This window comes from Colletotrichum siamense, assembly GCF_013390195.1.
Source record: "Colletotrichum siamense strain Cg363 chromosome Unknown KSG_Cg363_contig09, whole genome shotgun sequence".
NCBI classification, from domain to species: domain Eukaryota; kingdom Fungi; phylum Ascomycota; class Sordariomycetes; order Glomerellales; family Glomerellaceae; genus Colletotrichum; species Colletotrichum siamense.
Genome location: NW_023501022.1, coordinates 666,025 through 692,138, shown reverse-complemented (window position 1 = coordinate 692,138; position 26,114 = coordinate 666,025). Strand labels below are relative to the sequence as shown.

General features: G+C 54.2%; 10 protein-coding genes across 10 annotated transcripts; 4 read left to right on the top strand and 6 right to left on the bottom strand.

The window, feature by feature from the left end:
* Positions 1–273: 273 nt before the first annotated feature.
* CGCS363_v012952 (uncharacterized protein) lies at positions 274–1,180 on the top strand (the record flags this gene model as incomplete). Its single annotated transcript, XM_036644801.1, has 2 exons — positions 274–294; positions 368–1,180. 2 exons carry the CDS (start codon positions 274–276, stop codon positions 1,178–1,180), a joined length of 834 nt encoding a protein of 277 aa, XP_036489075.1.
* A 467-nt stretch (positions 1,181–1,647) lies between these two features.
* Positions 1,648–2,457, top strand: CGCS363_v012951 (uncharacterized protein; the record flags this gene model as incomplete). The annotated part of the gene is made up of 1 exon (XM_036644800.1): positions 1,648–2,457. The coding sequence occupies one exon, from the start codon at positions 1,648–1,650 to the stop codon at positions 2,455–2,457; it is 810 nt and encodes a 269-aa protein (XP_036489236.1).
* An 867-nt stretch (positions 2,458–3,324) lies between these two features.
* ylo-1-0 (Beta-apo-4'-carotenal oxygenase) lies at positions 3,325–4,985 on the bottom strand (the record flags this gene model as incomplete). The annotated part of the gene is made up of 3 exons (XM_036644799.1): positions 3,325–3,350; positions 3,409–3,750; positions 3,800–4,985. 3 exons carry the CDS (start codon positions 4,983–4,985, stop codon positions 3,325–3,327), a joined length of 1,554 nt encoding a protein of 517 aa, XP_036489237.1.
* Positions 4,986–5,388: 403 nt separating this feature from the next.
* Positions 5,389–5,686, bottom strand: CGCS363_v012949 (uncharacterized protein; the record flags this gene model as incomplete). Its single annotated transcript, XM_036644798.1, has 2 exons — positions 5,389–5,482; positions 5,553–5,686. The coding sequence occupies 2 exons, from the start codon at positions 5,684–5,686 to the stop codon at positions 5,389–5,391; spliced, it is 228 nt and encodes a 75-aa protein (XP_036489890.1).
* Positions 5,687–6,924: 1,238 nt separating this feature from the next.
* CGCS363_v012948 (37S ribosomal protein S24) lies at positions 6,925–8,195 on the bottom strand (the record flags this gene model as incomplete). The annotated part of the gene is made up of 3 exons (XM_036644797.1): positions 6,925–7,212; positions 7,268–7,554; positions 7,616–8,195. The coding sequence occupies 3 exons, from the start codon at positions 8,193–8,195 to the stop codon at positions 6,925–6,927; spliced, it is 1,155 nt and encodes a 384-aa protein (XP_036489191.1).
* A 604-nt stretch (positions 8,196–8,799) lies between these two features.
* Positions 8,800–14,644, bottom strand: ANK3-1 (Ankyrin-3; the record flags this gene model as incomplete). The annotated part of the gene is made up of 7 exons (XM_036644796.1): positions 8,800–8,911; positions 8,972–10,702; positions 10,751–11,508; positions 11,563–14,004; positions 14,056–14,118; positions 14,168–14,435; positions 14,493–14,644. 7 exons carry the CDS (start codon positions 14,642–14,644, stop codon positions 8,800–8,802), a joined length of 5,526 nt encoding a protein of 1,841 aa, XP_036489322.1.
* An 802-nt stretch (positions 14,645–15,446) lies between these two features.
* CGCS363_v012946 (uncharacterized protein) lies at positions 15,447–16,476 on the top strand (the record flags this gene model as incomplete). Its single annotated transcript, XM_036644795.1, has 2 exons — positions 15,447–16,415; positions 16,474–16,476. 2 exons carry the CDS (start codon positions 15,447–15,449, stop codon positions 16,474–16,476), a joined length of 972 nt encoding a protein of 323 aa, XP_036489193.1.
* Positions 16,477–16,983: 507 nt separating this feature from the next.
* alg13 (UDP-N-acetylglucosamine transferase subunit alg13) lies at positions 16,984–17,750 on the top strand (the record flags this gene model as incomplete). The annotated part of the gene is made up of 2 exons (XM_036644794.1): positions 16,984–17,299; positions 17,371–17,750. The coding sequence occupies 2 exons, from the start codon at positions 16,984–16,986 to the stop codon at positions 17,748–17,750; spliced, it is 696 nt and encodes a 231-aa protein (XP_036489658.1).
* A 229-nt stretch (positions 17,751–17,979) lies between these two features.
* Positions 17,980–19,914, bottom strand: CGCS363_v012944 (putative WD repeat-containing protein; the record flags this gene model as incomplete). Its single annotated transcript, XM_036644793.1, has 3 exons — positions 17,980–19,517; positions 19,569–19,746; positions 19,810–19,914. The coding sequence occupies 3 exons, from the start codon at positions 19,912–19,914 to the stop codon at positions 17,980–17,982; spliced, it is 1,821 nt and encodes a 606-aa protein (XP_036489657.1).
* A 1,765-nt stretch (positions 19,915–21,679) lies between these two features.
* On the bottom strand, positions 21,680–25,268 carry ISW2 (ISWI chromatin-remodeling complex ATPase ISW2; the record flags this gene model as incomplete). Its single annotated transcript, XM_036644792.1, has 4 exons — positions 21,680–21,814; positions 21,867–24,842; positions 24,920–25,087; positions 25,182–25,268. 4 exons carry the CDS (start codon positions 25,266–25,268, stop codon positions 21,680–21,682), a joined length of 3,366 nt encoding a protein of 1,121 aa, XP_036489661.1.
* Positions 25,269–26,114: the final 846 nt, after the last annotated feature.

Genomic DNA, 26,114 nt, shown 5'->3' with positions numbered 1-26,114 from the left:
GGCTGAAAGTCGCTCGCTCGCCGAAGGGCCAATCCGATTAATTAACGTCATTCCGCCGCCTCGACCAAAAGCTCCCGCCGATATCAAAAAAGGGCCCGACGACCCAGTCCCGCTTTCTCGACAGCAGAAAGACCCAATTCGGCCTCCGACGACGGACACATTCGACGTCCGCAACATGATACCGTGAGGCCCGTCACTTTTTCTTAGAAAAGACGAAACTCAATTGCGCCCAATCGAAATCGGAACCGGGAGAGTAAATCGACGAGTGCAATCATGGGCTTCACCACTGGCTTCGTACGTCTCTCAACCCCCGCATAGTGCACGCAATCCCATAAGCCACGAAACCCAACTAACAGCCGCAAACCAGACCGGCGGTGTGACCCTCACCCTAGGCGTCGCCTACCTAACCGTCCTCGCCCACCAACGCAACCGCGAGGCCCAATCCCACATCCTCCGCTCCCAGAACCACGTCCTCTCCTCCCTCCTCGAGCCCAATCTCCGCCTGCCGCCTCCCCTGACGCGCTCCGAGCAGGCCGTCAAGGACCGCGAGAACCTCGTCGAGTCGGCAAAGTACCGCTGGAACAAGGAGGTCGAGAACGCCGTCCGGTGGGCGCAGCGAACGGACTGGGCCGAGGTCCGCGAAACCCTCGAGGGCAACGTCGCGCGGCTCTGGGGCGGCGCCATCGACAAGACCGCCGAGGCCGGCGACAGGGCCGCGCCGCTCGCGAAGGAGGTCGTCGACGGCGCGAAGCAGAAGGGCGCCATCCTCGCCGACGAGCAGGGCGAGAGCCTGCGCAAGGAGGCCAAGAGCGCGTGGGAGCGCGCGAGGGAAAAGACGCTCGCCGCCGACGAGGCCACGCGCGCGAAGGCGGCCGAGCTGCGGAAGGCGGCGGACGCCAAGGCCGCTGAGGTCAAGGCCGTCGTGGGCGAGGTCGTGGAGAAGGGCAGGAAGGAGGCCGGCGCCGCTGTCGTGAAGGTGCAGCAGGCGGCGGGCATCGTCGAGGACAAGGTCAGCATCAAGGAGGACGGGAAGGTGCTGCCGGCGGGTTCGCCTGTGCAGCAGGCGCTACACCAGCGGTACGAGAAGCCGAGCGGGCTGACCAAGACGGTCAAGGAGGTGTTGGCGGAGCGGTATCAGCGAGTTGACGAGCGGGACAACACGCAGCTCAGGGGTCTCTGAGCGGGCGGTGGTGGCCTTTCTCAGTGTAAGAAACTTACCTCTCCTTCCGAAAAGGGCCCCTCCACGGCAGAATACGGGAGGGGCGGAAGTTGTGGCGGGAACTGTACTACCATACTCATCTTATAGAATGGAAACGACAGCCTTTTTTTTTTCTTCTTTGTGAATAGTCGAGGTTCTTCCGTGGGGTTACGTGGAGGCATCAGTCATGTGGACGATGCCGCTTGTGGTACGGCAGGACGGGTTGACTCGGCGTTTCTACCGATCTAAATTCAGGGGCTTGCGTGACGATGAAGACGCCAGATGGAGCTTTGAAAGTGGGTGATTCACTGTACCGGCTTGCCCATCTCACAACTCAGCATAGAAGTCTACGTCCTTGCCCAGGAAAATTCACCGCCTTCTACCCGTTTGACCAAAAGGAATCGCGATTAAAGTAAACCATACGACTTTGGCCCAGATTCATATTCAGTATGCCCAACAACAAACCACCACCACGCTCTCAAATGGCTCAACCAAGAATGTCAGTCTACCGGTACTTCGTTCGTCTCCGCGACCGCCTCGAGTTCATCCTGGTGCGGTACGTCGACAAGGACCCGCACGTCCAGGAAGACTTTCCCATATACAAAGCTGAACGCGACGAGAAATGGGCAGTGGAGGATGGCTTCCACAAGCAGATTCCGTTGACTAAGTCGGCGACCGAGCTTGAGACCATCAAGTCATATGTCGAGCAACGCTGTGCAGAGGGGTCTGCCGCTTCACCAGAACCACCCGAAAGGGCAACGCCAGATGCCACGAGAGACAAGGGCAAGAGGAAGGACACGGAGCTTTTCTCGGGTTTCGACTTTGGCCTAGGGGATGCAAGTCCAAGTGGGCAGCGCAAAAACAGCCACAACGGTTCTCGGCATACAGCAAAGGACACGGGACCGGCCGCCGAGCGACAAAACACCAACGAGTCACGGCCCCGTGACGTCTCCAGATCGAACACGTTCACTTCCGTCGTCGACTCGACACTCTCCGAGTCCAGGCGTCGCAAACGGCAGCGGTCCGACAGCAAACCCGGGTACTTTGACCCCGACCCCTTTCATGAAGACGTCGGCGCGTCAGGGGCGGCGGGGATCCAGGGTGAGGGGGACGAGTTGGTCATGAATGTGCCTGTCGAGCTTCGCGACGGGTCCTTGGCCAGGGGAGGTGACGACATCAGGGCGACGGCTGGCGTTGAGGGAAAAGGAGACGAAGGCCTGGTCATGAACATCCCAGTGGAATTGCAAAACAGATCGTAGAATGCTTGCGAGACGGTGTATACTAACGTGCGCGGCTGGACAAGGTCAAGAAGATAAAGTTAGAAAAAGACTATCGAAAGGAAAAAAATATGTAAAAAGTTTAGGGCCAGATGGATTCGAACCACCATCTCTCTCTCGCCGAGTTCGTCTTAATATTTTGTTGGTTTGTTGCTTTGAATTTCTCTCTCGCCAAGTTCATCTTGATATTTTATTGGGTTTTTCTTTTTAATTTCTTTCCTCAGGTATTCCTCCGTGATGCGATTAATCGTAAAGGCACAATGTAAAGTAGACTCGAGTCAGCATGAGCAGAATCGAACGTGTGAACTCTTCCGACCACCTCCTAACGAGAGAGCGCTTTACCATTAAGCCACGGCCCCTTGGGAAGGGTGTTTGTTGGAAAGGAATCAGAAAGACCGACTGATGTAGGGAGACCGTTGTGCTTGGAGCAGAGTTTGTGGCAGTGGCTGATGCAGTCCATAGAGGTGGAAGTTCGAAGAGGTTCGCAGAAGAACATCACATGGCGGCAACAGAGGCGGCTTGGTGTGAAAAAGACCGTTAAAGGGCAAGCTCTTTACCCAGCTGTAGACAAAATAGAAATGGTATATGACACAGTAGCGTACAAGCCTGTCCGAAGCAGGGGCCCATCATCCAGCCTAGAGGTCCCCTCTTTCCGATCGGCAACAGGCGATGTCCCTCCCAACGAGTGTGTATGGTGGAACCTTTCCAACCCCCATTCTCAGGGGTTTAAGGGGGCTAAACTTACAAGGAAATGGCACAAGACATGTGTAGCGATGTTTGTGTTGTGGTAGATAGAATATGGATATTGTGTAGAGATGTGTGGAGGTGTGAAGTGTGTTCAGTCTCTCCTTATCCGATCACAGTCCTAATGATTCCTTCGCAGGGTTAGGGTGTACATACTTACCAAGGCCACCAGCCATCTCAACAACGCACCTTTAGCACCTTTCGCACCGAGACCCACGACGAAGCTCAGCCAGTAGCCGAGACCGCGGACCTGAACGCCATTGCGGTCAAAGTCTGGCTTCTCTGCAGTCATACTCGACAGGCGAGCGAGCTCCTTGGGAGAGTACGGCATGTAACGCACGCGGATGAACTTCTCAAGCCACGACGGCGTCTGAGCAACAGATCGGCGATGGGTGAACATGTCGAATGATGCCCTGCCGCGGTAGTTGCCTGTGCCAGAATCGCCCACGCCGCCAAAGGGGACGGTCGAGATTGAAGCGTGGAAGAAAGCATCGTTCTTGGTGGCACCGCCAGAAGTGACCTCGTTGAGGACTGCGACACATGTTAGCTTAGTTCATGTAAGTAAAGACGTGCGACGTACTCCTCTCGTTCTCCTGATCGCTTCCGAACGTGAACAGCGCCAGAGGCGTTCTGTAGACCTGGTTCGCAATGTTGATGGCATCATCCAGGGTATCGTAAGGCATGATGGCGAAGACTGGGCCGAAAGACTCCTCCTTCATGACTGAGTCGAGCATGGAGTCGACCAAGACCGCAGTGGGCTCGATGAAGAGCTGGTCCTCATCCAGACCACCACCCATGACAATCTTGCCGTTTGTCTCATCAAGCATCTTCTTGATACGCTGGAAAGACTTCTTGTTGACAATGCGAGAGAAGTCGGGGCTGTTCTTGGCACCGCTGGGGAAGAACTCCTTCAGGGTCGCATTGAGGCCCTGGACAAGCTGATCGACGATGGCGCGGTCGGCGAGGATGTAGTTCTGGGAAATGCAGACCTGGCCAGCATTCAGGCACTTAGACCACATGAGACGACGAGCGGCCAGCTTGACGTTGGCGTTCTTGGTAACAAAGGCGGGGTTCAGACCACCGAGCTCAAGAGTGACGGGCGTGAGCGTCTCCGCAGCCTTCTTGGCGATGATCTTGCCGACGGCGGTGCTGCCAGTGTACATGATCTTGTCCCACTTGACATCAAGCAGCGCCTGTGTCTCCTTCACGGCGCCGTTGACGACCTGGTAGGCCTTGGGGTCAAGAGCGACCTCGAAAATCTTGGCCAGAACCATGGCAGTAGCTGGAGAGCTCTCAGAGGGCTTCAAAACGGCCGTGCATCCAGCGGAGATGGCGCCGATGATGGGGAGAAGAGTGAGCTGGACGGGGAAGTTGAAGGCACCGATGACGAGCACCATGCCGAGGGGCTCCTTGCGGATGCGCGGCTTCAGAGCGGCGAAGGTCAGAGGAACATCTTCGGGAGTCTCGTCCTTGGCGAATTGGTCCATCTTCTTGATCATGTAGAGGCAGTCATTGGCACACCACTCGATCTCGGAGAGGAGAGCCTCATGTTTGCACTTTCTCAGATCCTTACGCAGGGCATCGCAAAGCTGGGGAGTAAAGTCCCTGATGGCCCAGTAGAGCTTCCGGAGCTGGACCTTGCGCCAATTGAGGTCCTTGGTCTTGTTAGAGCGGAAAGTGGCGCGCAGGGTGTCAGTGAGGCGGTAAATGTCGTCCGTGGACGTGTGAGTGAAGTCGGCGATCTTGACGTCTGCTGAAAGCGCCATTGTGGATGATTTCGTGATGATTGGGCTAATGTCGGGCTTTCTGTCGTCGGCGAAGAACCGATCCTAGGGATGGAAAAGAGGAGGTTCGTGAGGGGAAGAAGGAATGCCGGGGTTCGGGTCCGCAGAGAGGTGGTGGTGGTGGTTGCAGTTAAGGTTGTGAGGGCTGCGGCGACTTATGTATTCGGAGTAGCAAAATGGCAGCAGTATCAGCAGCTAGCGGACTGGCCGTTCGGTAAGGCACAGCTTAAAGTGAGTGGATGGGTGCGCATGCGACAAAGCTCCACTTGATGTGTGCTCGGCCTCCGCGTCGCCGGGTGTGATGGAGGGAGGTAGAAGGTGAGGTGAGGGACTCGAGGAGGTACTTTGGGACGAAAGGTATTTTATTGATTGTACGGATAGGGAGTCAGGTCCGGGGCGAGCAACCTCGGCGCGCGAAAACGGGCAGACGGTCGGGATGAACAGAGGCCGGATTACCATTCACTTTGGTGTTCCTCCTTCTAGAAGGCGGTTTGTTGTGACCAGTCGATGTTGCGAGTGCGAGTGAGAGGGCATGAATCTACTTCGAACGATGGGAATGCAGGAGAGAACACACGCAGCAGCAAGACGCGACGCTGCGGGGCGGCGAATGCGCTGCAAGTTGGAAACGAGTTCGTTTCCCAAAAAGCAGGAGCTACGGTAACGGTGCGGTACGCTAGTTGCATGTGAACGAATGCCAGTCTCTGAAATGGAAAAGATGGTGTGAGCATGGATACCTGCTCTTGCCCGAACCAGCCAGTCGAGTTGAATCGGATTTGGACAGGGAATGGAGGCATAGATGTCCCGACGGAGTGGCCTCGCCTTCACGGGGAACGGACTGGGCCACCCTTCCATGGGCCGCTGTCTTGATGGCACACAGCAGTTTGCGAAGTCATGACGCCTTCTAGTCATTGCTGACTGACGCCTCTAGAACATGTTAGCCCATAGTCTAGAGACGCCTCAGAGCTTCAGGTGAATCTCCCTCATCGACCGTCTCGAATGATCAGCCAGAGCTCTACTTTAGCAGCAGAGCAGCTTGGAGCTTCAGCCAGCTCCCGGTGCCAATCCCGCTGCTTGGTTGCTTCTTCCCCACATGGAGCATTGCAACGCATTCTCTTCGGGGATAGAACCAGAGAACGCCACCCCCTGCGCATCTCGCATCTCGCAGCGACTCGCGAGCACCTGCGCTGCGCTAGAAAAAAAAAAGATGCCGAGGCATCAATTTGGCAGAACAGCGGGAATGGGCATTGGCATGAACGCGCAGGCTGACTAACAAGACACCCCTGTCCTTGGCCCTGTTTCCAGGTCCCCTTTTTTGGCATCCGTTCCTTAAACTTCATTCCCCCCGTCCGAGTCTCCGCCGAGAATGAATGGGCCGACCTGTGGGATCCCGGAATCCACATGGCAGGAAATATGATAATACCATGCGCATTGGGAATTGTCCAAAATTCAATTGAGCAGGAGGTCAAGTGACATTTGATATTGTCGTCAGGATAAGCTCAAGATATTCAGGATTGCTGACCACAGCCATTTACCAATCCTGTCATCTGAAAGGCTCCATACCCATAAGTGAATAATCACACACTTTGACCTGACTTCACCAGACCAGCTATTGCGGACTACTCTGTATCGTTGGAAGGGTTGCAATGTCAGTCCCCAGGTACACGAGGCTCTCGGAAAGCATCGTGTGCGCCGGGACTACTAAGTAAATCCAACGGGGTCATCGTGCGCGTCCCCTTTTATATTTCTATAAATCCGACTCGGGACGGATGTATACATGGAGATGTTACACGGGCATGCTGAACGTCAAGAAAGCCAGCTGCCTAGTCATACACATGTCTGGAGGTCCTTGAGCTATGCATCCCTCAGACGTCATCTTTTTCTTTTTTACGGGACTTGGGCTCGATGCAGCGGAAGTAGTGCTCTACCGACGAGCATTCTTCGCGCCGCCACGGCGAACAGCCACCAACTCCGCCTCCTTGACCTCGGCCTGCGCCGGCTGCTCGAGGAACCTCTCGATCGTGCCCATGCCGTCAACGAGTAGTCCCTCCTCAACCTTGGCAGCATCGGCCTTTTCGCCCTGCTGGCGGAACGCAGCAAGCTCTTTGCGACGCTCTTCAGTCATGCGCCACTCCACGGGGAACCTGGGCTTCTCCTTGGACTGGTGATGTCTGGTATCCAGAGGAATATCCTCGAAAGTGTCCCTGGGGTCCTATGATGGTTATTAGCCCTGCTGCTCCTCTAGTTCTTGCTGCCTTTGTGCTCACCTTGGCTGTCGCAACAAGCGTGTCCACCAGGTCGGACAGATAGCGCTTGTTCTGAGCCTGGTGCTCAAACTTCTCGCTGCTCATCTTGATGATGTCCTTCTCCGGGTTCCATCGCGGGCCGGCCAGCTTTCTCAGCTTGTCGGCCTGCACCGGCGTGAGGTCCAAATCGACCGGCGAGAACTCCACGACCACCTTCTTCTCCGCGGGGTGATGCTCGCCCATGTATGTGGTGTATCGGAATCGCAGCACCTCATCCTTCGCGGGCGGCTCGAACGGCTTGGCGAGCTCTGTCGTCGTGGTCAGTAAACCAGGAGCCCAGAAAAGTGGCATTGGAGGGGGGTAACGTACTGGCAAGCAGCGGCATCTCCCAAGCCATGATGCGGTGGTAATGTCTGTGCTCGCGAATCTCGTCGAGCTTGCCGTGGGCCATGGACGTCATGTCATCCTCGTCGAATTCGTCGATGATATTCTCAGTGTCCGCCATGGGGGCGTCCGGGTCGAACCAGAATGACTGCCTGTTGGGCTTCACTCTCGGAGCGAGCATCTTGTAGTCACGGTTGGTCACGAGCGGCCCTTGTCGCTCCGCCTCCTCGTCGGCCTTCGTCCACTGCCTGTCGAGCCATTCCTCAAGCGACAACGACTGCGCCGATGGGTCGCTCTTCCTCATCCGCTGCAGAGCCTCGACCTCAGCGGGCTTCAACTTCTTGACCACATCTTCGACGCTTTCCTGTACTCTGTAAAGCGAACTGTCGACCCCTTCTTCGTCTCCGTCCCCGCGCGCACGTCTGGCGGGGCTGGCGGCAAACGTTCGTCTCTGGAACTGCTGCTGGGGGAATTGTGTCGCGGCTCGTGGTGCGATTCTTGGGGCTGTCGGTGTACGACGACAACTGCGGATGCAGAGTCGGAGTGCTTGCCCTGCTGTTGCCATTGTGGGCGGGATCCTCGGTGGCTGAGGGCGGAATTGCTGATTTCCCCGTCGATTGTCGCGCTGGAGATGGTGTTGAGAATTGTCCCCGAAATTTTTGGATCGAGCTCCAGCCACATCCCACCACCGCACTAGCCACACTACAATCGAGTCCCATTATTATGCCACTAGCCACCGCACCGCCAACCTAATCATTCCTCCAACAACACCACAGGAACATTGCCTGGACCATGTACTTGTTCATCGTGCAGAGTTTTTCTCGTCAAGGGACCAATCCGATATTTTCTTCTCGAGCTTGCTGTGTGCTCTGAGACTTTGCGGGTGCCTCCAAAGTTCACAGAACATGAAGCTAAAGCGTAAAGCTGACATTTATTGGATGTCTAGAAATGTTCCAATTCGTGCACATGGAGAACGATAAGTTGTACTCAGTCGCAGCAAATACATGCACATATGTGCGCTCTATTTCAAGAGACTACATGGAGAAAATACTGCCGTCATGGCTCAACAAAAAAGGTATCATTAGTTATTAGTTTCCTGCTCCCCGACGCCAAGTATGCTCCCAGAGCCCATGTCTTCATACACTCACTTCTCATCAATTATTTACGTTCTAAAAGCCGGATGTCTTGCGGTTCATAATGCCAGTACTAAACTGTCTTGCCTTGTCAAGCGTATTTTTCATCCCCATGAACGAGGTACGATGTGACTTTAAGTCAGGTTTACTGCTCAGGTCAGCACATGAACATGCATGCTCGGAGAACATTCTTCGGGTTTTGGCTTACCTAGAGTCAAACTCTTGCTGATGCTGAGAATTTGGTGGCGATACACTCTCAATGCTTAATGAAGACTGCTGCATCGCCGGCTGCATCTGCTGGGGCGGACTCTGCCATCCTCCTGGCATCTGTTGAGGCAAATCAGGGAACGGCTCCTGGCTCTGAGGTGGCGTGTTCCCCGGGCTTGGGCGGTATGATGAAGGGTTGAAGGGGGCGGTGTACGGAGCAATTGGTGGCGCGAGATCGTCGTTCTCCTCCGAGATTCTTCTCTTAGGATACTGCGATGGCAAGCCGAGACCCGCCTGGTACATTGGGGCCCCAGGGTACGACGACGCATTCTGATATGCAGGCCGCTGATCGACGACTGGCTTCGCATCAGAGGTTTGCGCAGGGGGTGGTTGGAACTGGCTTCCAGACAGATTGGAAGGTGTGGGCGAGGGGTTCAAGGCGTACGATGGCGCTGGCTTGCGTCTGATGGGCCCTTGACCAGGGGAGAGCATCGGCTCGCCTGAGAGAGCTTCGCTTGACTGTGTCCATGACATCGGTGGTGCCTTGATGTAAGGCGGCCTGTTGAACCTCTCCACCGGGTCTGGCTGCGGTTCAAACTCGTACTTTGAGAGCATCTCCTCCAGCTGTACCTGCTGGGAGTACCTCCTCTGAGACGGCAGCCCCGCGATGGTAGTCGGGGGCATCTCAACCGGCGACATTTCGATCTTCTCCGGCTTGGGAGGAGATGTTCCGAATTGCTGAAGCATCGAGACCTGGGCGGCTATGGCTTCCTCCAGTTCCTGTGACAGCTTCTCGCTGCGAGGCTTGAGAGGGGACGGTGCATGAGGCGAGTCGTCGACCTTGCGAGCGCTGTTCGGGAAAGACTCGGTTCGCGGGGTCTCGTAACTGCTTCTCTTCCTGTCGTCGTCGTCAGATGCCTCTGACATTCTGTCATCGGGATCCTCCCAGTCATCATAGGTGAGACCTTGACGACCGGTTCCAACGCTGCGGACGACCTTTGTGACGGCCGAGTTGCCGTTGTGCATGGCCTTGTTCAGGGCCGACATAATCTCCGAGATACGATCTATGAGGACTTTGGTGCAGTCGTCGTCACCGCCATACTCAATAGCCGACTGAAGAGCATTCTCATTGTCGTGGTTCGTGTGGAAAATGTCGGCTCCGTGGTCCAGGAGAAACTTGACGCAGTCCGCGTCGCCCTCGCGGGCTGCAAGGATCAACGGGGTATCGCCATCACGATCCTCGAGGTTGATATCAGCACCAGCGTCGAGCAGAACCTGCAGGGCATCCACCGGCAGGTTGATCACGGCTTCGATCAGCACCGTCGAGTGATCCTGCCCACCAGAGACGTTGACCTCTGCCTTGGCGTTGACGAGAAGCTCCAAGATTGTCTGCTCGCCTCTCATGGCAGCCGCCATGATGGGGAAGGTGTCTTCTCCCGCTCCAAGGTCGGGGTTGACGCCGTGTTCTATCAACAGCGTAACGATTTCCACCTTGCCCGACTCAGCGGCGGCCTGAAGCGCCGTTCCCTGAGGGAAGTTTTCATTCTCGGTGAGTGAGTTGACATCAGCTCCACGATCGAGAAGCTCCTTGACTACGTCGTAGTGCCCTTCTGCCGCGGCGGCTTGCAAGGCCCATCCGTCAGGGGAATTGATGTCGGCTCCCTTGTCGAGGAGCAGGTTGACGATATCAAGGGTGCCGTCGTAAGCAGCGGCAGTCAGAGCTGTACCATACCTGGTCGATGTTAGCAGTGTCTAATATCCCTTGATGAAGGCTACTTACTCATCGCCGGTAGCATTCGGGTCGACATTGAAGGCCTCCAACAGAAGCCTGACCGTCGATTCCTTCTCAAGGTCTGTGGCCTCGTACAAGCTATCATTGAGGGTTTCTTTGGAGATGTCTCCGTTAGTGTACTTCCACGCAGCCTCCAGTACCTTGTCCTGGTGCTCAGCTGTAGTCGCAGCTTGTCGGAAGAGTTCGTTGCAGTCCAGACCCTGTCGCTTCTCAAGCAGGATCATGACAATCTCCCAGTTCTCCTCCTCAGCCGCAGCCTCCAAAGCCTCTTGGAAGCACTCCTGAGAATGATCATATGTCAAAAGCTTGTTGAAAACATCGACTCTGCCTGAAACGGCAGCCTTGACAAACGCCTTGTCAAATTCCTTGGGAGGTAGCTTATCAGCGTAAGTTTGAGTGAGATACTCGAACATGGACAGATCCGCATGCAGGCCAGCCAAAGCCAGGGGAGAATCGACGTCGTCGTCCTCGACGGCCAAGGAGACGTTCTTTTCGACGAGAAGCCTGACGGCATCGGGGTTTCCTGAGGAGATGGCAGCGTTCATCACCGGACCGACGTCTTCTGCGACAGCATTCGCATTGGCTCCTTTTTGGATCAACTTATTCATGATCTTGACGTGACCGGCGTTGGCAGCCATATGCAACGGCGTCTCCTGCCCAATTTCGATACCATCATCGATGTTGGCGCCACGTTTGAGGAGCTCATCAACCGTGTTGGGTCGTCCAATGTAAGCCGCGAAATGAAGCTACCAACGCGTTAGTACACAATCCAAGCTTAGGAGCAACGAGGAAGTACCTACGGGGGTGTTTGTGAGTTCATCCCGCTTGTTGATCTCATCTTCATGTCCATTCTGGATCAGGGCCGAGACGAGCTGCCTGTAGCCAACAGCAGCGGCGATGTGGAGTGCGGTGAGATGCTTGGCCTGGAAGCTAACCAGGGCTTTGGTCGTGTGCATGTACACGAGCAACCAACGGTACCGAATGAGCGACTCTTTCTCCCAGAAATCGTCTTCGCTGAGATCCTCGGCGATCTCGATGGTAGACTTGCTAGCATGGTGTAGCCAGTGCTTGACGGGGTAAGCTAAATACTTGCCATCAAGACTTTGCGCCTCCTCGACCTCATCGTCTTCCATTTGGTGGTAATTGTGCATGGAATCCTCATCCCAATCGCTTTCGTCGTCTGACTCTTCTTCCTCTGACTCATTTCCGTCACCGTCGTCCTCATCAGTGTCGGACTCTTCGCCATTTTCGCTGCTTGCCGCTTGTGAGCCTTCATCCTCCTCTGTATCGGTTTCTTCGGCAGGCTTCTCGACAGGCGGGAAATCGAAGGCTTGCTTGATATGAGCCAAGCACCGCAGGGCAATGATACCATGCTGCCACTTCCTTTCGTCTCCAGACATGCCCAGAGTCTTCTTCGAGGTCTCCTTTTCTAAGAGATGCTCCCTGACGACAGTGTCCATGAAACCGATAGTGTTTTCTGACCTTCCACTGCGTGTCACTACCAGTAATGGCCTGCACTTTTTGACCAAACTTTGCAACTCAGCTTTTCCTTCTTCAGTCGCAGGAAATCCAGCCAGCACAGCAAGCTCGTCTTCTGTCGGTTCCTCGAAAGTGAGGACGAGTGTTCGCAACAATTCCTTGATCTTGTCTGCATCCTTCTCATTCGCACGGAAAATCTGCAACCAAGCAGCATCGAGCAAAGCCTTCAGCTCCTGGGGCATTCCCTCTAGTATGTGTCGAATCCTCAGGTCGCTCTCAGCCTCGGACAGTTCCGCAAGTTGCATGCAGGAAAGCTTGATCCACTGACTGTTGGACGCACGCTTGCCGATGAGACTGCTGGCAAAGTAGGTGAGTGCCTTATTGTACTTCTTTGCACTGCCGAGCTCCTGGACTTTCTCCTGAGCGGTTTTGCGTAGCTCGAGTTGTACCTGGTCCGAGTATTTGTCTTCTTCGAGATCGATGAGCCGGATGCCCTCAACCTTCAATGCATCCTCGACATTCTGAACTTCCCTGCTTGTGAGGAGCCATCTGGTTGAGACCCTCTTCTCGTCCTCGTGCTTGAGCTCTTCCATCTCCGCGTGTAGAAATCTCATTAGCTTGATGGTCGACTCGGCATCTTCTGGCAGCACATGCAGGTTGTTCATGACAAAGTACACCCTTCGTCCAATGAACTCGTCCATTAGCATGTCCTGGAGAGTTTGCCAAAGATTTTCGACCGTCAAGTTCGCCTGGGTCTTTGAGGAGTCTTCGCCCTTCTTCTTCACGAAATGCTTCGCATACACGGATAAAGAAGGTTGTTGATTGATTAGTTGGCGAACCAGCGACTTCAGCAAGTCCTCCGCAGTCGAAAAATCCGACGAAGGATCGCAGAAGAAATATGCAAGGAGTACCGGTCCTCGTCCATGGCTCTGCTTCTCGTCGGCTTGAATCATGTTGTCGATGTCGCGAAGTGTCGCCATGGTCGCTCGTGTCTTACCCCTTCCTTCAGGTCCTCGGATGAACAAGGCCTGCCCACGAGACCTCGACGCAGCGAGTTTGACCTCGCCAGAGTCTTGAAGCCAGTCTAGATACTCTGTCTCTCTTGGGATCCAAGTCGATGGTGGGAATTGGGGCGCAAGGATCCTCCTCTTCTTCGCAACCTGTCCACCGTTCAGGAGCTCCATGACACCATTGACCGTCTCTTGATCAATTCCACGTGTCGAGTTGAGGCGGTTCTTCACGACAAGACTGGCGCCATGGATGAGTCGTTTGAGGGGTTCTCTAACAAGCTGGTATCGAGAGTCCTTGAAGTCGCTGAACTTGACGAGATCTCGGTGATTCGCCGCCAAAGCCATGTCTTCAATACCTGGAAGTGTTGCAGACTCTCTTGAGACGAAGTCTTGCACCTTCTTGGGTACGACCGCTTTGGCAATCTTCGACATGGCAGCGCCGTACTTCTCCTGGGTGAAATCGGTCGGATGGTTTTCGTAAAAGCAGAAAAGCTGAATCTCAGGACTGATCTTACGAACTAAACGCAGGAAATCATTCTTTAGCTCATTCAAGCCCTCGTCTCCAGGCGTCATCATCTTGACTAGAGCCGAAGACTTGGTGTATCCCAAGTGCTCGCCAAAATCACCGAGCAAGGCGGCTACGGCAGCAACTTGAGCACCGCCAAAGGGCGTTCCGAAGAAAGCACATCCTGCGATGCACTCGAACATCCTGGGAAACACGTCCCTATATGTGTCTGCAGCGAGAGTAATTGCCTGCGTAGTCTGTCAAACTTACGGATCTCGTGCTAGACGCGGTTTACATACCTTGGCGATGACCAAACCTCCCATGCTGTGTCCAATGAACACTATAGGGCGGTCTCTGATTCCCTGTCTTCTGATGAGCAAAGCTCCCACCGAATAATCCGAGTGAGCTTACCTCTCGGTTGGCTTGAAGGCCTTCCAACATGGATTTCGCAATGTCCCTCATGAAAGACTTGACCTTGAGATCCCCAACCCATGCTGATTCATACTGATACAGCAAGATGCGAGCTTTTGGAAAGTCCCTGGCGAGACCATCCTTCTTGTTGCTCGAATCCGAAGACGGTTTTGAAGTGCCATCGTAGACACCAGTCGCCCAGTTGAATCCTGTCTCCGACTTCCAGCTGTCCTCCGGATGAGCGCCCAAGCCTGGCACGAAGACAATGCTATTTAACAGTTAGAATCGAACTTCGAAACCGCTCAGCCGATGGGATGTGGCATACTCAACGTCGATTGCTGATCCAGAACCATTCTCTTTCTGGGGATTATACAGCTCCTTGAAGCCCTGCTGAACCGTCTGATACGTCGTCCTGGGCTTCGGACCACCCGGACCCCCGTGAGGTGCCCTTCTCGTTCCTGCTCGCCGCAGAGACATGGTGATGCCGCCGTTGTTGAGACAAGTTTAGCTAAACAACAACAGAGAGAGTGTTCCCGAAGACGGGAGAAAGAAAGGTTTGGACAAGATCATAATAGAGATCATGAGATTTCCCAGGCAGCGGCGTAGCAGAGGCAGGCAGGCAGTGCCTGTAAGGCTGTCAGTCCGGGGTCTAGATGCCCCCGGTAGACCAGTTGGGTCCCCCTGCAGCCAGGCGGCCCGAAACGACCTTAGCGGCGTCAGCCACCCATGCATTGTCATCCTACGATGCCAACGCCTGTCCGACTGCGCCAATAGTCTATTCAGCTCGATTGCAGCTGCCTCTAATTTTGTAGCGCCGTTCCACTGGTCAGAATTTAGCGTTGCTGAGTTCGTCTCTTTTCGGGATCCAGGCGAGTCTGTCGATGTCCGGCTGCGCAGAGAACCCCCTTGCCTGCATGCTGCGGTTCTTCATCTTAAGTGACATGGAAGCCTCCGTTTTAGACCCCAAGAAATTTAGATGCCTATTGCTCCTTTGCAGCCTGCTGAGATCAACAAAGACCATGCGGTCCAATGGGTGCTTTTGGCCTTACTAACATAACTCGCTTGAGTTTGTGGGCGGAAGCAATTCGACGAGACCTTCGGTGATCCAGAAAAGAACTTCTGTCAAGATCGCTGGTCCGGCCAAAACCCTGCGCAGCGAGGACCGTGATATCCTTTGACAAGACAGCCGACTCAGGTGCCAGGACCGACAGCTTGGATCACACTTCATGCTTGAAAAACTCCGGCTTACAAACTCAACCCGCATCTCTCGAGTCGCACCATGGATCGGCCGGCGTCTGTGCCTTTCACCGTCCGCGTCCTCGATGACGGCTTCAATCATGCAACCACTCCCGCAAGGGCCTCGCCGCCCGGAGCCTTTGGCGACCTCCTCCCGGCAACCAGCCGAGCACAACACGACCACATAATCGTGCCGCGAGCCGACGACCCAGAGTTCCTGGGCCGAGAGCTCTTCGTCCGACGTCTGAACGATGTCCAGGACCTCCTCTGGATTTGCGGGCGTCCGATGCCCCCGAGGCCCCTCCACTATCAGTTGCTCACCTCGCGGGAGATTCATGTCACAGAGAACCCCGAGCTTCACCTAGTATGGGCCAAGAACCGCATCTTCGTCAAGCCGATACCCCGGTGGCTGCTGGACCCAGACTTCTGGGCCGCACACCTGCTTGTCACCACCACCACCACCGACGACGGCACCAGCAGTAGTGACGGAAAGAGACATCAGTCCGATCCGCGAAGGGAGCTGGTCGCCTGCGCGCTCGGATTCTTGTTCTCCTACACGGCCCTCGTCGCGTACGAGAGCGACTTCCGCATAGCCGTTGAAAAGGGCCTCATGCCGCCGCAAGTCAGCTGGGACCGATGGAGGGCATTATCGGCGCAAATCGTGCAGAACCACTGTTATGCGTCCGTAAACCCGCGCTACTGGTACGGCGAGCTCCGACTGAGCCGCTTGAACAAGATCTATCGGTTCCGCCTGGGGTATTTGCTCCGGGGGTACTCCAAGGTTGCTTCTCATGCGGTTTATGAGGACCTGCTCCGGGACAACTTTGCGGCGCTGGCTGCGGTTCTTGGTTATGTCGTCATTGTCCTCACAGCGATGCAAGTTGGGCTGGCCACTGATCAGCTCGTGGGCGACAAGTTGTTCCAAAGCGTGAGCTATGGCTTCACCGTCTTCTCTATACTGGCTCCTCTCATTGCTTGCTTCGGCATCGTTGCCATCGTGGTGGTTATGTTTGTGAGTAGTTGGATAGTGACCAAGGTTTATGAGAAAAAGAGGTTCCGGGAGATGGGAGTAGAGCCTTTTTGGAGAGATCGGACTGGCAGCCGATATGTGCAGGTAGCAACTAAACAAGATATGTCTGAGTAGACAGACACTGAAAGGACAAGAAATGATATTAAAAGGAGGTAGGCATTAAGGAATAATGAATGCCCATTCACAGTGGTCAGAAGCGACGTTTCTAATTGGATGAGCTCACCTGCATTGTCTCTGGAGAATGAATAGCAGCCAACCTAAAGACTGAGGTGGAAAAGAAGCCGTCCACTGGTGGTGACCCTAAACATAATGCCGTTGGGGCTACGTACTTCAAGGCACCGCCCTGTAACGCCCCGCGTGCTCAAACAACCCCGCTAGTGGACCCTGATCGGCTGTGCCACAGTGCAGTACTGTGACCTACCTAATTCAACGTCACCGGGAAGCTTTCACAAGCTGCACTTATTCATCAAACATCGCGTGTCGTACTCGCAGCCTCAACATCACAAACCTCCTCCTCTTCCAACAGACTCTCTCTCTAGCGCACCTCATAATGTCTGCTGAGAACCCTAAGCTTGAGCGGCATTGCCTTGTCACTGTCGGCGCAACCGCCCGCTTTACCCAACTGCTCACTGAAGTCGTCTCGCCTACCTTCCTCGACTTCCTCGTTGGCGACCGCTACACCCACCTGACCCTCCAATGCGGCAAAGACTATGAGCATTTCTCTCGAAATATTCTCCCCACGCTAGTTTCTCGCTGGCCAACGCTCGAGATCACTGCCTTCGACTTCGTCGATGATCTCACCGTCGAAATGACAAAGTGCCAAGCCGCTGCTGGCCGTGAGAGAGGGGTTGTGATCTGCCATGCAGGTATGTCATGAGAATGCCGAGTTGAGTTGGGCCCAATGATGGAATACCAAGTTGACAGACGATAAACGAAGGTACCGGAACCATCCTCGACGGCATGCGCGTCAACGTGCCCCTCGTCGTCGTCCCGAACCCGACCCTCAAGGATAACCACCAAGTCGAGCTGGCCGAGGAGATCCAGCGCCAGGGTTACGGGATCTGGGGCCATCTCGGCGACATCTCATATGCACTGGAACAGCTTGTTCTGCAGCTTGATAAGACCAAGGTGCAGTTCAAGCCTCACTCCGTTAAGGAAGACGCCGAGCCTCTCAACGTCGACTTGTGGCAGGTCACCAGTGCTATGCTGGGGCGCTACGCTGTAGAGACACCTCGGCCTACAAACAAGACAGGTGCGGGCAATGGGGGCTCGGGGGAGGTCCAGCGTGAGGAGGTGGCTCAGATGACGATGGGCTAGATTCCCATGCAGTGGACACCTTCCCGATATTACTTCGGCATGAATTGATGAATCACGAGCCGAGAAAAGGGGGGAAGATGGTTGGCATGGACGGTATGATCGGAAAAGGAACTGGCTTTTAGACACGGAGATACCCCATTTTAACAGGCGTTGGTTGGTGTAACGTCATTTCGCTTTTCATTCAGTCATCATGACTCTGCAAGACAATAGTCTACAGAGAAACAGGAAACTACTGAAGTCCAGACACAGCCCAGACCTTAATCGCAGCATCAACTCCCACACTTGCCACTTTAGAACCATCTCCAACCCAGGCAACGCCGTTGACACCGTCTTTGTGTGCGTTAAGAGCCTTAACACGGCTACCAGGCTTCGCCAAGCTCCACACGTACACGTTCGTGTCCAAAGCTCCAGATACCGCGTGGGTTGCGGCATCATTCCAGCTGATGCAAGTGACCCTCGCGGTATGCGCTGACCATCTGTCAGTGGCGACCTCCCAGTCACCTGACTTATACGCCACAATCTTGCCGATCTGGTTTCCGACAGCAAGATATTGGCCATCCTTGGAGAAGGAAAGACAGGAGATCTGAGAGGTAGACTTGTCGAGCGACTTGACCTCGGAGAGCTTCCCAGAGCCGTCCGCGGTGTAAATCTTAACCGAGTTGCCGGAACCAACCGCTACAGTTGAGCCATTTGCGCCAACGGCGAGAGGAGCATATCCGAGACGGTTCTCCGCCACCAGCTTGTTCTTCTCGTAGACGTCCACTCCCTCGGTAGTCGCCACGTAAAGCTTTCCATTTGTAGCTGCAACACCCTTAGGTTGCGCAGAGAGCTTGACGGAATCGCCAACGAAGGTGTTGGCAGACTCATCGACAGTCCGGAGAGTGTCATCCCAGCCAACACTGAAGGTCTGTCCAGCTTCAGCGCTAAACTGAGTGACCTGGTTCGAGTGCGCCTGGCCGTCAACAACACTTCCAACACCGGATTCGACATCCCATTGGCAGACACGGCCGTCGAAGCTTCCGGTCCACAGCGTCTTGCCCTGTCCATCAGATGAAGTCCCAAGGGCTGTGATGTTCTTGTTGTGTCCCTGCACGATTCTGCTAGGCTTGTCGCGTCCCTCATTCAGGTAAATCAGGTCGCCATCGAGGTTCAAGCTGATGATCAAGCCATCGCTTCGTCCGTGTGGCCATACGACACCGACTTGCTGATCACCAATGCTAACGCCATCGCCGAACTTCCACGTCTGCGTCGCTTTGCCAGACTCGACATCCCAAACTCTGACCGTCTGATCCGCGCTGGAAGTGACGAACTTGGTGCCGTCCTCGGACCAAGAGACGGCAAAAATGCTGCCAGTGTGCTCTCCCTCGCCGATCTGCTTTGTTGGTTCGCCCGTCTTACCATCATACAGCTGAATCCGCTTGTCTGCGCCGACCGTCACAAGTAGGCTGCCGTCAGGAGAGAAGGCGGTTCCGAAGACGAAGCCACGGTGAATAGAGGCGTGCTTAGAGTTGAACTTGAAAGGGGCTCCGTGCAAGAAGCAGATGGAACTGTCGTCCGAGACGGTTGCAGCGCGCAGCGGACGTTGTTGCCTTACGGCGACGGAGTTGACAACTTTTGAGTGACCGCTGATTTCGCCCACCGAGTTGCCACTGTCCGCCGTAATGCAGTGTCCGAATCGCTCTTTGCCGTCTCCGACTGCGATGATGCGCTGGGAGTCGCCATCCCATCCGATGTCGTTGATGCGGCCCGAGATGATGTGGTACTCGCCTGGCCATGTGTCAGCGGGTTAAGCTGGGCAAGCTGGAGATCATAGTGTACCCTTTGTATTTTCGGCCTCGACCGCGTCCCAGACTCGTACAGAACCCGACACGTCACCACTGGCCACGTAAAAGCCGCTTGGAGAGAAGCGAGCGACGCTGGTTTGGGCCGTGTGGCCGGTGTATTGCTTGCTTACGGAAGGGTTGTCGATTGATCTGAGGAAGATGGATTTGCCGGCCTGTATGTGCATTGTTGTTAGTCGCGAATCATCATCGAATCTAGACAGCCTGAATCAACTGACCGCGTACGCGATACGCTCGCCCTTCTTGTCGGTCGAAAGCTGTGTTGGCTGGCCTCGCTGCGTGGCGGGCGAGGCAGCTAGGATCTTTTCGATGTTGACAGACATTATGGAGCCAAGTGTCCAGAAAGCCTGTGTGAAAGTTTGCTACTGAGATCAAGACACAATGAGAGAACAACGAATGATTCCAAAATGTTTGGAGAGGTGAAATGGGTCAAGTGTCACCTTCCCCAGGCAACGCAATGGCGGTCGACAATGTGGGAACCTGGACCTGGAACCTGGCGATCCTGGTCAGTATGGAGGGGCAGTGCTTCTTGCGTTCCATTTGGTGCTAGTGCGGGGCAGAATGACGTTCGTTTGGATCCAACAGAGGCAGCTGCGGTTCCATTCCCCTTCACCATCGAAGTATCCCAGTTGCAGAAGCCATAGCTACCTAAAAAAAAAGTTCAAGACCTGGGAACTCTACCAGCAACTTGTCGACGCCAAATGAATGCGTCGCAGCGCATGCGTCGATCGCTCAGCCTGGGATCGCCTACAGAAAGTCGCTTTAGCTCAGTCGTGCAAGCTTACTTGTTTTCACCGTCTGGACTATAAGAGTCAACTTTTGGCAACGAAGTATCATCGGTGAACGGGTATCCCGTGTACACAGCGTCCTCATTGGCGCAATCGGTTTAGCGCGTCCGACTTTTACGGCTTGCACAAGGCCATTGAAATCGGAAGGTTGTGGGTTCGAGTCCCACATGAGGAGAGTTTATTTTTGGATCTCGCGGCGATGATTCTTTATCCACGCTGTTTTCTTTTTGAATCAAGTGAAGACATTAAGGCCCTCCCTTACAGATGTTCCTCTGTAATTAAACCATGTACTTTGAATGGTCTCATCCCTCTATAAACGCTTTAAGTAAGTAAGTCATACATAGTATTAAGTTTGTTACAGACCACTATAGTGAATTGGAAACCACACGGTAGAGAATGGCTAGTTGTGATTAAATACACAGCATGACTTCAAAGCAGCCTGCGCTTCTTGCCTTGAATGGCCTAATGATCATGAGATCATGTGACACACATCGAGAACGTGACAGTGGCATAGTCAAAAGCTGGGAACAATAAAAAAAGAACAGGTAGACGACGATGTAAATCCCGATAAGCTTTGATGCGTTCAGGGACGCAGAGGTGGCAGCACTTGGAGCACGCTTGCAAGTAAAGAAGTAGCTCGGACGGTCCGCCGGGTATGATTTCTTCAAAATAAGGCGAAGCTTGCATTGAGGATTGTCAGGAGGAGCTTTTATCTCCAAGGCCTAAACGAGGGCCGCTTTGCCGGTCCCTTCAGTGCTCTCCTAGTTATCTAGTTAACTCTGTCCCTCCCCAGTTCACGACCTTCATCTGCGCCCTCAGTGATAGCCTCATATATGAGTCAGCTTGACGAGGATCGAATAGCTTCCTCTCATCCAGGAGACGGACATCCTTACTTAGACCCGATCTTTGTGATAACCTTATATGTAACCCAGTAGCCGAAGCCAGAGCTCGCTGCCACTATAGAGAGCGAGAGAGTGTACAAATATTTTTCTTAGACCGCACACGAGAAGCGAGCCAGAAAATTCGCGTAACAGGGAGCTTGGGAATACGGACGTACTAAGGGGCCGCAAAAGATTCTGTAACTCCGAAGAGCCATTTCATTCTCGTAAAATATGATTTACTACAAAGTACACACCGGCAAAAGTCGAGGCCATCTATCGCGAAAGCCATGTAAGAATCTCCTAGAAATAACAACTCAGGGTCGTACCAGACCAAACGCCTTTTCTATCACAGCCACCGCCAGGTGAAGCTTTACCCGCACCAAAAGAACCGTGTGAAATCATGTAGCTGACCCAACCGTCTATTTCTTCTTGCCCTTGGTTTTGCTCTTCGCATTGGTTGTGGATTTCGTGGAGGCGACGCTCGACGCTCTTGAGGGTGCTGCAGACGTGTTCTTGCTGCCCGCTTCTGACTTGACGTTGTCCAAAGCCTTATTCTGAACTTCTTGTTAGCCATATCCACGTACTAGCTTTCCTTGTGACTCTTACCTTGACGCCGTTCTTGGCCTTCTTCTTAGCGGGAGCCATGCCGAGAATGCTGTCCTCATCGTTCTCCTCGTCATCGGCGGCCTCTCTCTTAACCTTGCCGTTGACACCGTTCGCGCCCTTAGTAGGATGGACATCCTCGAACTCCTTGACGATTGTAGTCAAAAGCGTGGTGCAACGACGGCTGAGCTCTACAGGCGTCCTGCTGAGGAAGAACCAGTCGAAGCGGAACAGAGGGCTCACAGAGATCTCGTCACGCATCTTCTCGTACAAGCCAGGGGAGTCAATGCCGAACTTATCGAGCAGCACCAACAAGAATCTGTCCTCCTCCTCCGTGTATACCTTTTTGTTGGTAGTTGAGACAGAGTAATTGATCTTCAGTTGCTGCAAGGGGACGCGGTACTGGGACATCTTCTTGCGAAGCAGCTTCCGTTGGTGCTCGATCTTGCGCATGCGCTCCTCGCCGTCTTCGATAACCTTGATGTACTTGTTGTAGTCGGCGATTTCCGTGTAACGCTGCCAGAAGACCTTGGCATACTGCTTGACCTCAGCGGCCGTCTTGTCGTTGATGTCCTCCGCAATGCTCTCGTAATCGTTGCGACCGTAGCGACCAGAGGCATTAATGAACTGCTGGAAATCACGACGGTTCCACTCGCCGAAGCCTTGTTGCGACAGTCGTTGCTTCTCCTCCAGCTCCTCTTCGTTAAGCGGCGTAGCATCATCAATTTCCTGTTGGTCCAAAGCACGCTCTTGCTCTCTTTCCTCCAGCTTGTCATCCTCGCCATCGGGGAGAGGGACCTTGTAGCCAATCTCCTTGCGATAGTACGCCGTCTCACGGTCCTGGAGCTCTCGGAGACGAACTGGGTAGAACTGGTAGTCGTGGACGGGAACTTGCTTCGGCGCCCTGGGCGCCTTGGGCTTGTTGTCCTTCTCCTTGGGAGGATACATTGTCTGCCGGAAATACTTGTCCATGGAATAGGACTGCTCCTTTCTCTCACGCTTGGCCGGGTTGATCCAGTTCATACCGATGTCCTTCTTGTTGGTCTTGAAGTCCTCGCCATTCCAAGTGTAAGCAGATTCGGAAGTGAAATTCTGCAGATCGTCAATGCCGAGCTTCTCGTACTTGGCATTCAGCTCCTTGGTTCTCGTCTCACCAGAGGCGAGAATCTCATCAATATCGTCCTCTTCGACATCGGCACCCTTGGAGGCTAGGGAACCGGTGGCGCCCTTACTCTGGAACACCTTCTCGGCACCGTGTTGGATCATGGACAGCAGTTCGTCCTTGTTTGCAGCCGCCTTCGCAGCCGTCTGAGCCCGACCTTGCTGGATAACAAGCTGGTCCAGACGGAGCTTTTGGGCTGCTCTCTCCAAGACCTTCTCTTCGATCGCGTTGTCTGTAACGAATCGATACACAACAACTTGCTTGGTTTGGCCGATACGATGAGCACGATCCATGGCCTGCAGGTCAGCTTGAGGGTTCCAATCGCTGTCGTAGAGGACAACGATATCAGCAGTAGTAAGATTGATGCCCAGACCTCCGGCTCTTGTGGTGAGCAGGAAGATGAACTTCTCAGACCCCGGCTTGTTGTACTCGTCGATGGCAGCAATACGGTCCTCGTGTGCCGTGCCACCATCAATACGGCAGTACTTGTACTGCCTGAAGACGCAGTAATCCTCAAGGATGTCCAAGAGACGACTCATCTGAGAAAAGATGAGAACTCTGCTACCTTGCTTCTGCATTCTGTTCAAAAGCTTGTCAAGAACAACCATCTTGCCGGCATTGTAAACGAGATGCTCATCAGTGGTATACGGCGGACCAGGCTCAGCTCCTTCGAACAGGTAAGGGTGGTTGCAGCACTTTCGCAGCTGCATCACAATGTTCAGAAGTCTTGTCTTGGACTCGCGCTTTCCGTTGGCACCGTTGACAGCGTCAATGTCCTTCTCCAGGATCTTTTGATACCACTTGATTTGCATCTCAGACATACCCAGGTAAACGTTGACCTCCTTCTTGGGCAGAAGACTCTTCTCCACATCACTCTTGACTCTTCGAAGCAAGAACGGTCTCAACACGCGGTGAAGCTGCTGAACGACCGTGTCCTGGTCACGATCCTGGCCAGAGAACCATTGATCGAAAGCTTCGGAGTCACCAAAGACGTCGGGAAGCAAGAAGTTGAGCAGAGCCCACAGCTCATGCAGGTTATTCTGGAGGGGTGTACCGGTGATGAGTAGTCTGTTTCGGGAGTTGAACAGACGGATGACCTGGGCCAACGATGATTCCTCGTTCTTGATACGGTGCGCCTCGTCGATGATGATGTATTCCCAAGCGAACTTCCTGAGGTGTGCCTTCTCGCGCAGAACCATCTCGTAACTCGTGATGCAGACATCAAAGTCCTCTGAGACCAATCGATCATTGATGAGGTTGTGGCGCTCCTCCTTGGCACCCTGAAGCACAAGGACGTTGACTTCGGGCGTCCACTTCTCAAATTCTCTCTTCCAGTTGTCCAATGTCGACTTGGGAACAATAACGATGTGAGGTCCAGTGATGTCCATGATGTGCCGCAGGTAGCCCAAGAAGGAAATCGTCTGCAATGTCTTGCCAAGACCCATCTCGTCAGCAAGAATGCCCGAGATACCGTTCTCGTGGAGAGAGATCAGCCAGTTGAGACCAGCGACCTGGTAGTCTCTCATGGTTCCCTGAATGAAGGCGGGTGACTCGCGGAAGACGGTCTCGGCAGAGCCTCCGTGCTTCTCATCGCGAAGAAGCTCGGCATCTTCCTCGGCTTCGGTCCGACGGCGTCTCTCGTTGTTCGCGCCTCCTTGACGCGCCCCGCCCTTCTTGCTTTTTGAAGCTTCCGCATTCTGTCGATCAATCTCGGTCATGATTTCGCGGATTTTAGGGTTGGGGTTTGTTTCGATGAAGTGGCGGAAAAGGTCTGTCAGGCCAAGCAGGTATCGGAATCGTCGAATACTGTCCTCTTCCTGTTCAAAAGTATCAATTAGCGTCCGCCAACCGAAGGTCTCCCATCAAAGAAAGAATTATTTGGGCTTGCAAGTACCTTGGATTCGCCCAGTCTGTCGTGCTTTTTGCCGAAGATGCTGCGACGCAGCTGATTGGCTTCGGAACGTCTTTTGCGACCATCTCCAACGGGCTCGCCAGCAACGCTACTAGCTGTGGTATTCGGATTGGTGTCTGAGTCGGTGTAGTCGGGAGTCTCGTCAACCTCCTATATGCACGTCAGCTGCAAGGCTTCGTTTGTAGGGGGCTGTCGCGGGGCCTAACACCGCAACAACGGGAGGACATGAACGATTGCAACGTACCATCTCTTCGGCATGGTTGACTTCTGGGGCGTCGGACATTGACGCGTCGGTGTCGACCACGGCAGCTCTTGAGCGAGAGGGCGCCATCTTGATGGCGGTAAATCACTTTACGCGACTTACACGCGTTTCGCAAGATACCACGACGCGCACCAAGAAGAGTGATTGTGTATAGATCTTGAAGCTGTCGTTGAGCTGGAATGTAGGAAGGTGCGTCCAAGCTGGAGGTCGACTGCCTGCGCTGCGGTGCAGAAGTTGAATGTCTGTAGATGTTTTTCAGAAGTCGTAGAGAAAGGTGGGATCCCTCCGCCGGTAGAGACAAATCTAATCAGGATTAGCGCGTTTGCGCCGTGTCAATCAGTCCGCCATGTGCAGCACTGCAAGTGCCCACAAGGTCACCGTGCAGCTAGACCGGGAAAACCTACCTCCGACCCGCGGGAATGGAAGCTGCAGCCGCCCCAACGTAACAGTCAGCAAACACTGCAGTGAAGGTCCACTTTGGGTCAGTGATTGGGTCATCTGGCAAAGCTAGTGCGCAATGACCACCGACGGATAACGTCAAAGCCACTGAGGCAATTGGGCGGCCAGGTACTGCCGCAGGTGCTGCTGGCTGTCGGCTAGTGCCGCTTCCAGTGTCATGTGCTCTCTGCGGCGTAATTGCTGAGGTAGAGCTGACCTGAACTTCATCCATCGCCAAACACCTGCATCGATCATCGTGGCCTTTTTTGCTATTCGGAATCAACACGCTTTCGTTATAGGAACAAATACCTTCTTTTTCCGTAGTCAAAGAAGCGGCCTATAACCTCGTCTGCTCCGTCGCACTCGAGGCAGTAACCGCACCCTTATCGCCGCCAGCGCCAGACACTGGGGACCCCGTTTGGACCCCACCCGCGGCATCAAGATTTGTTTACCCTGACAACATCAACGACATACTTC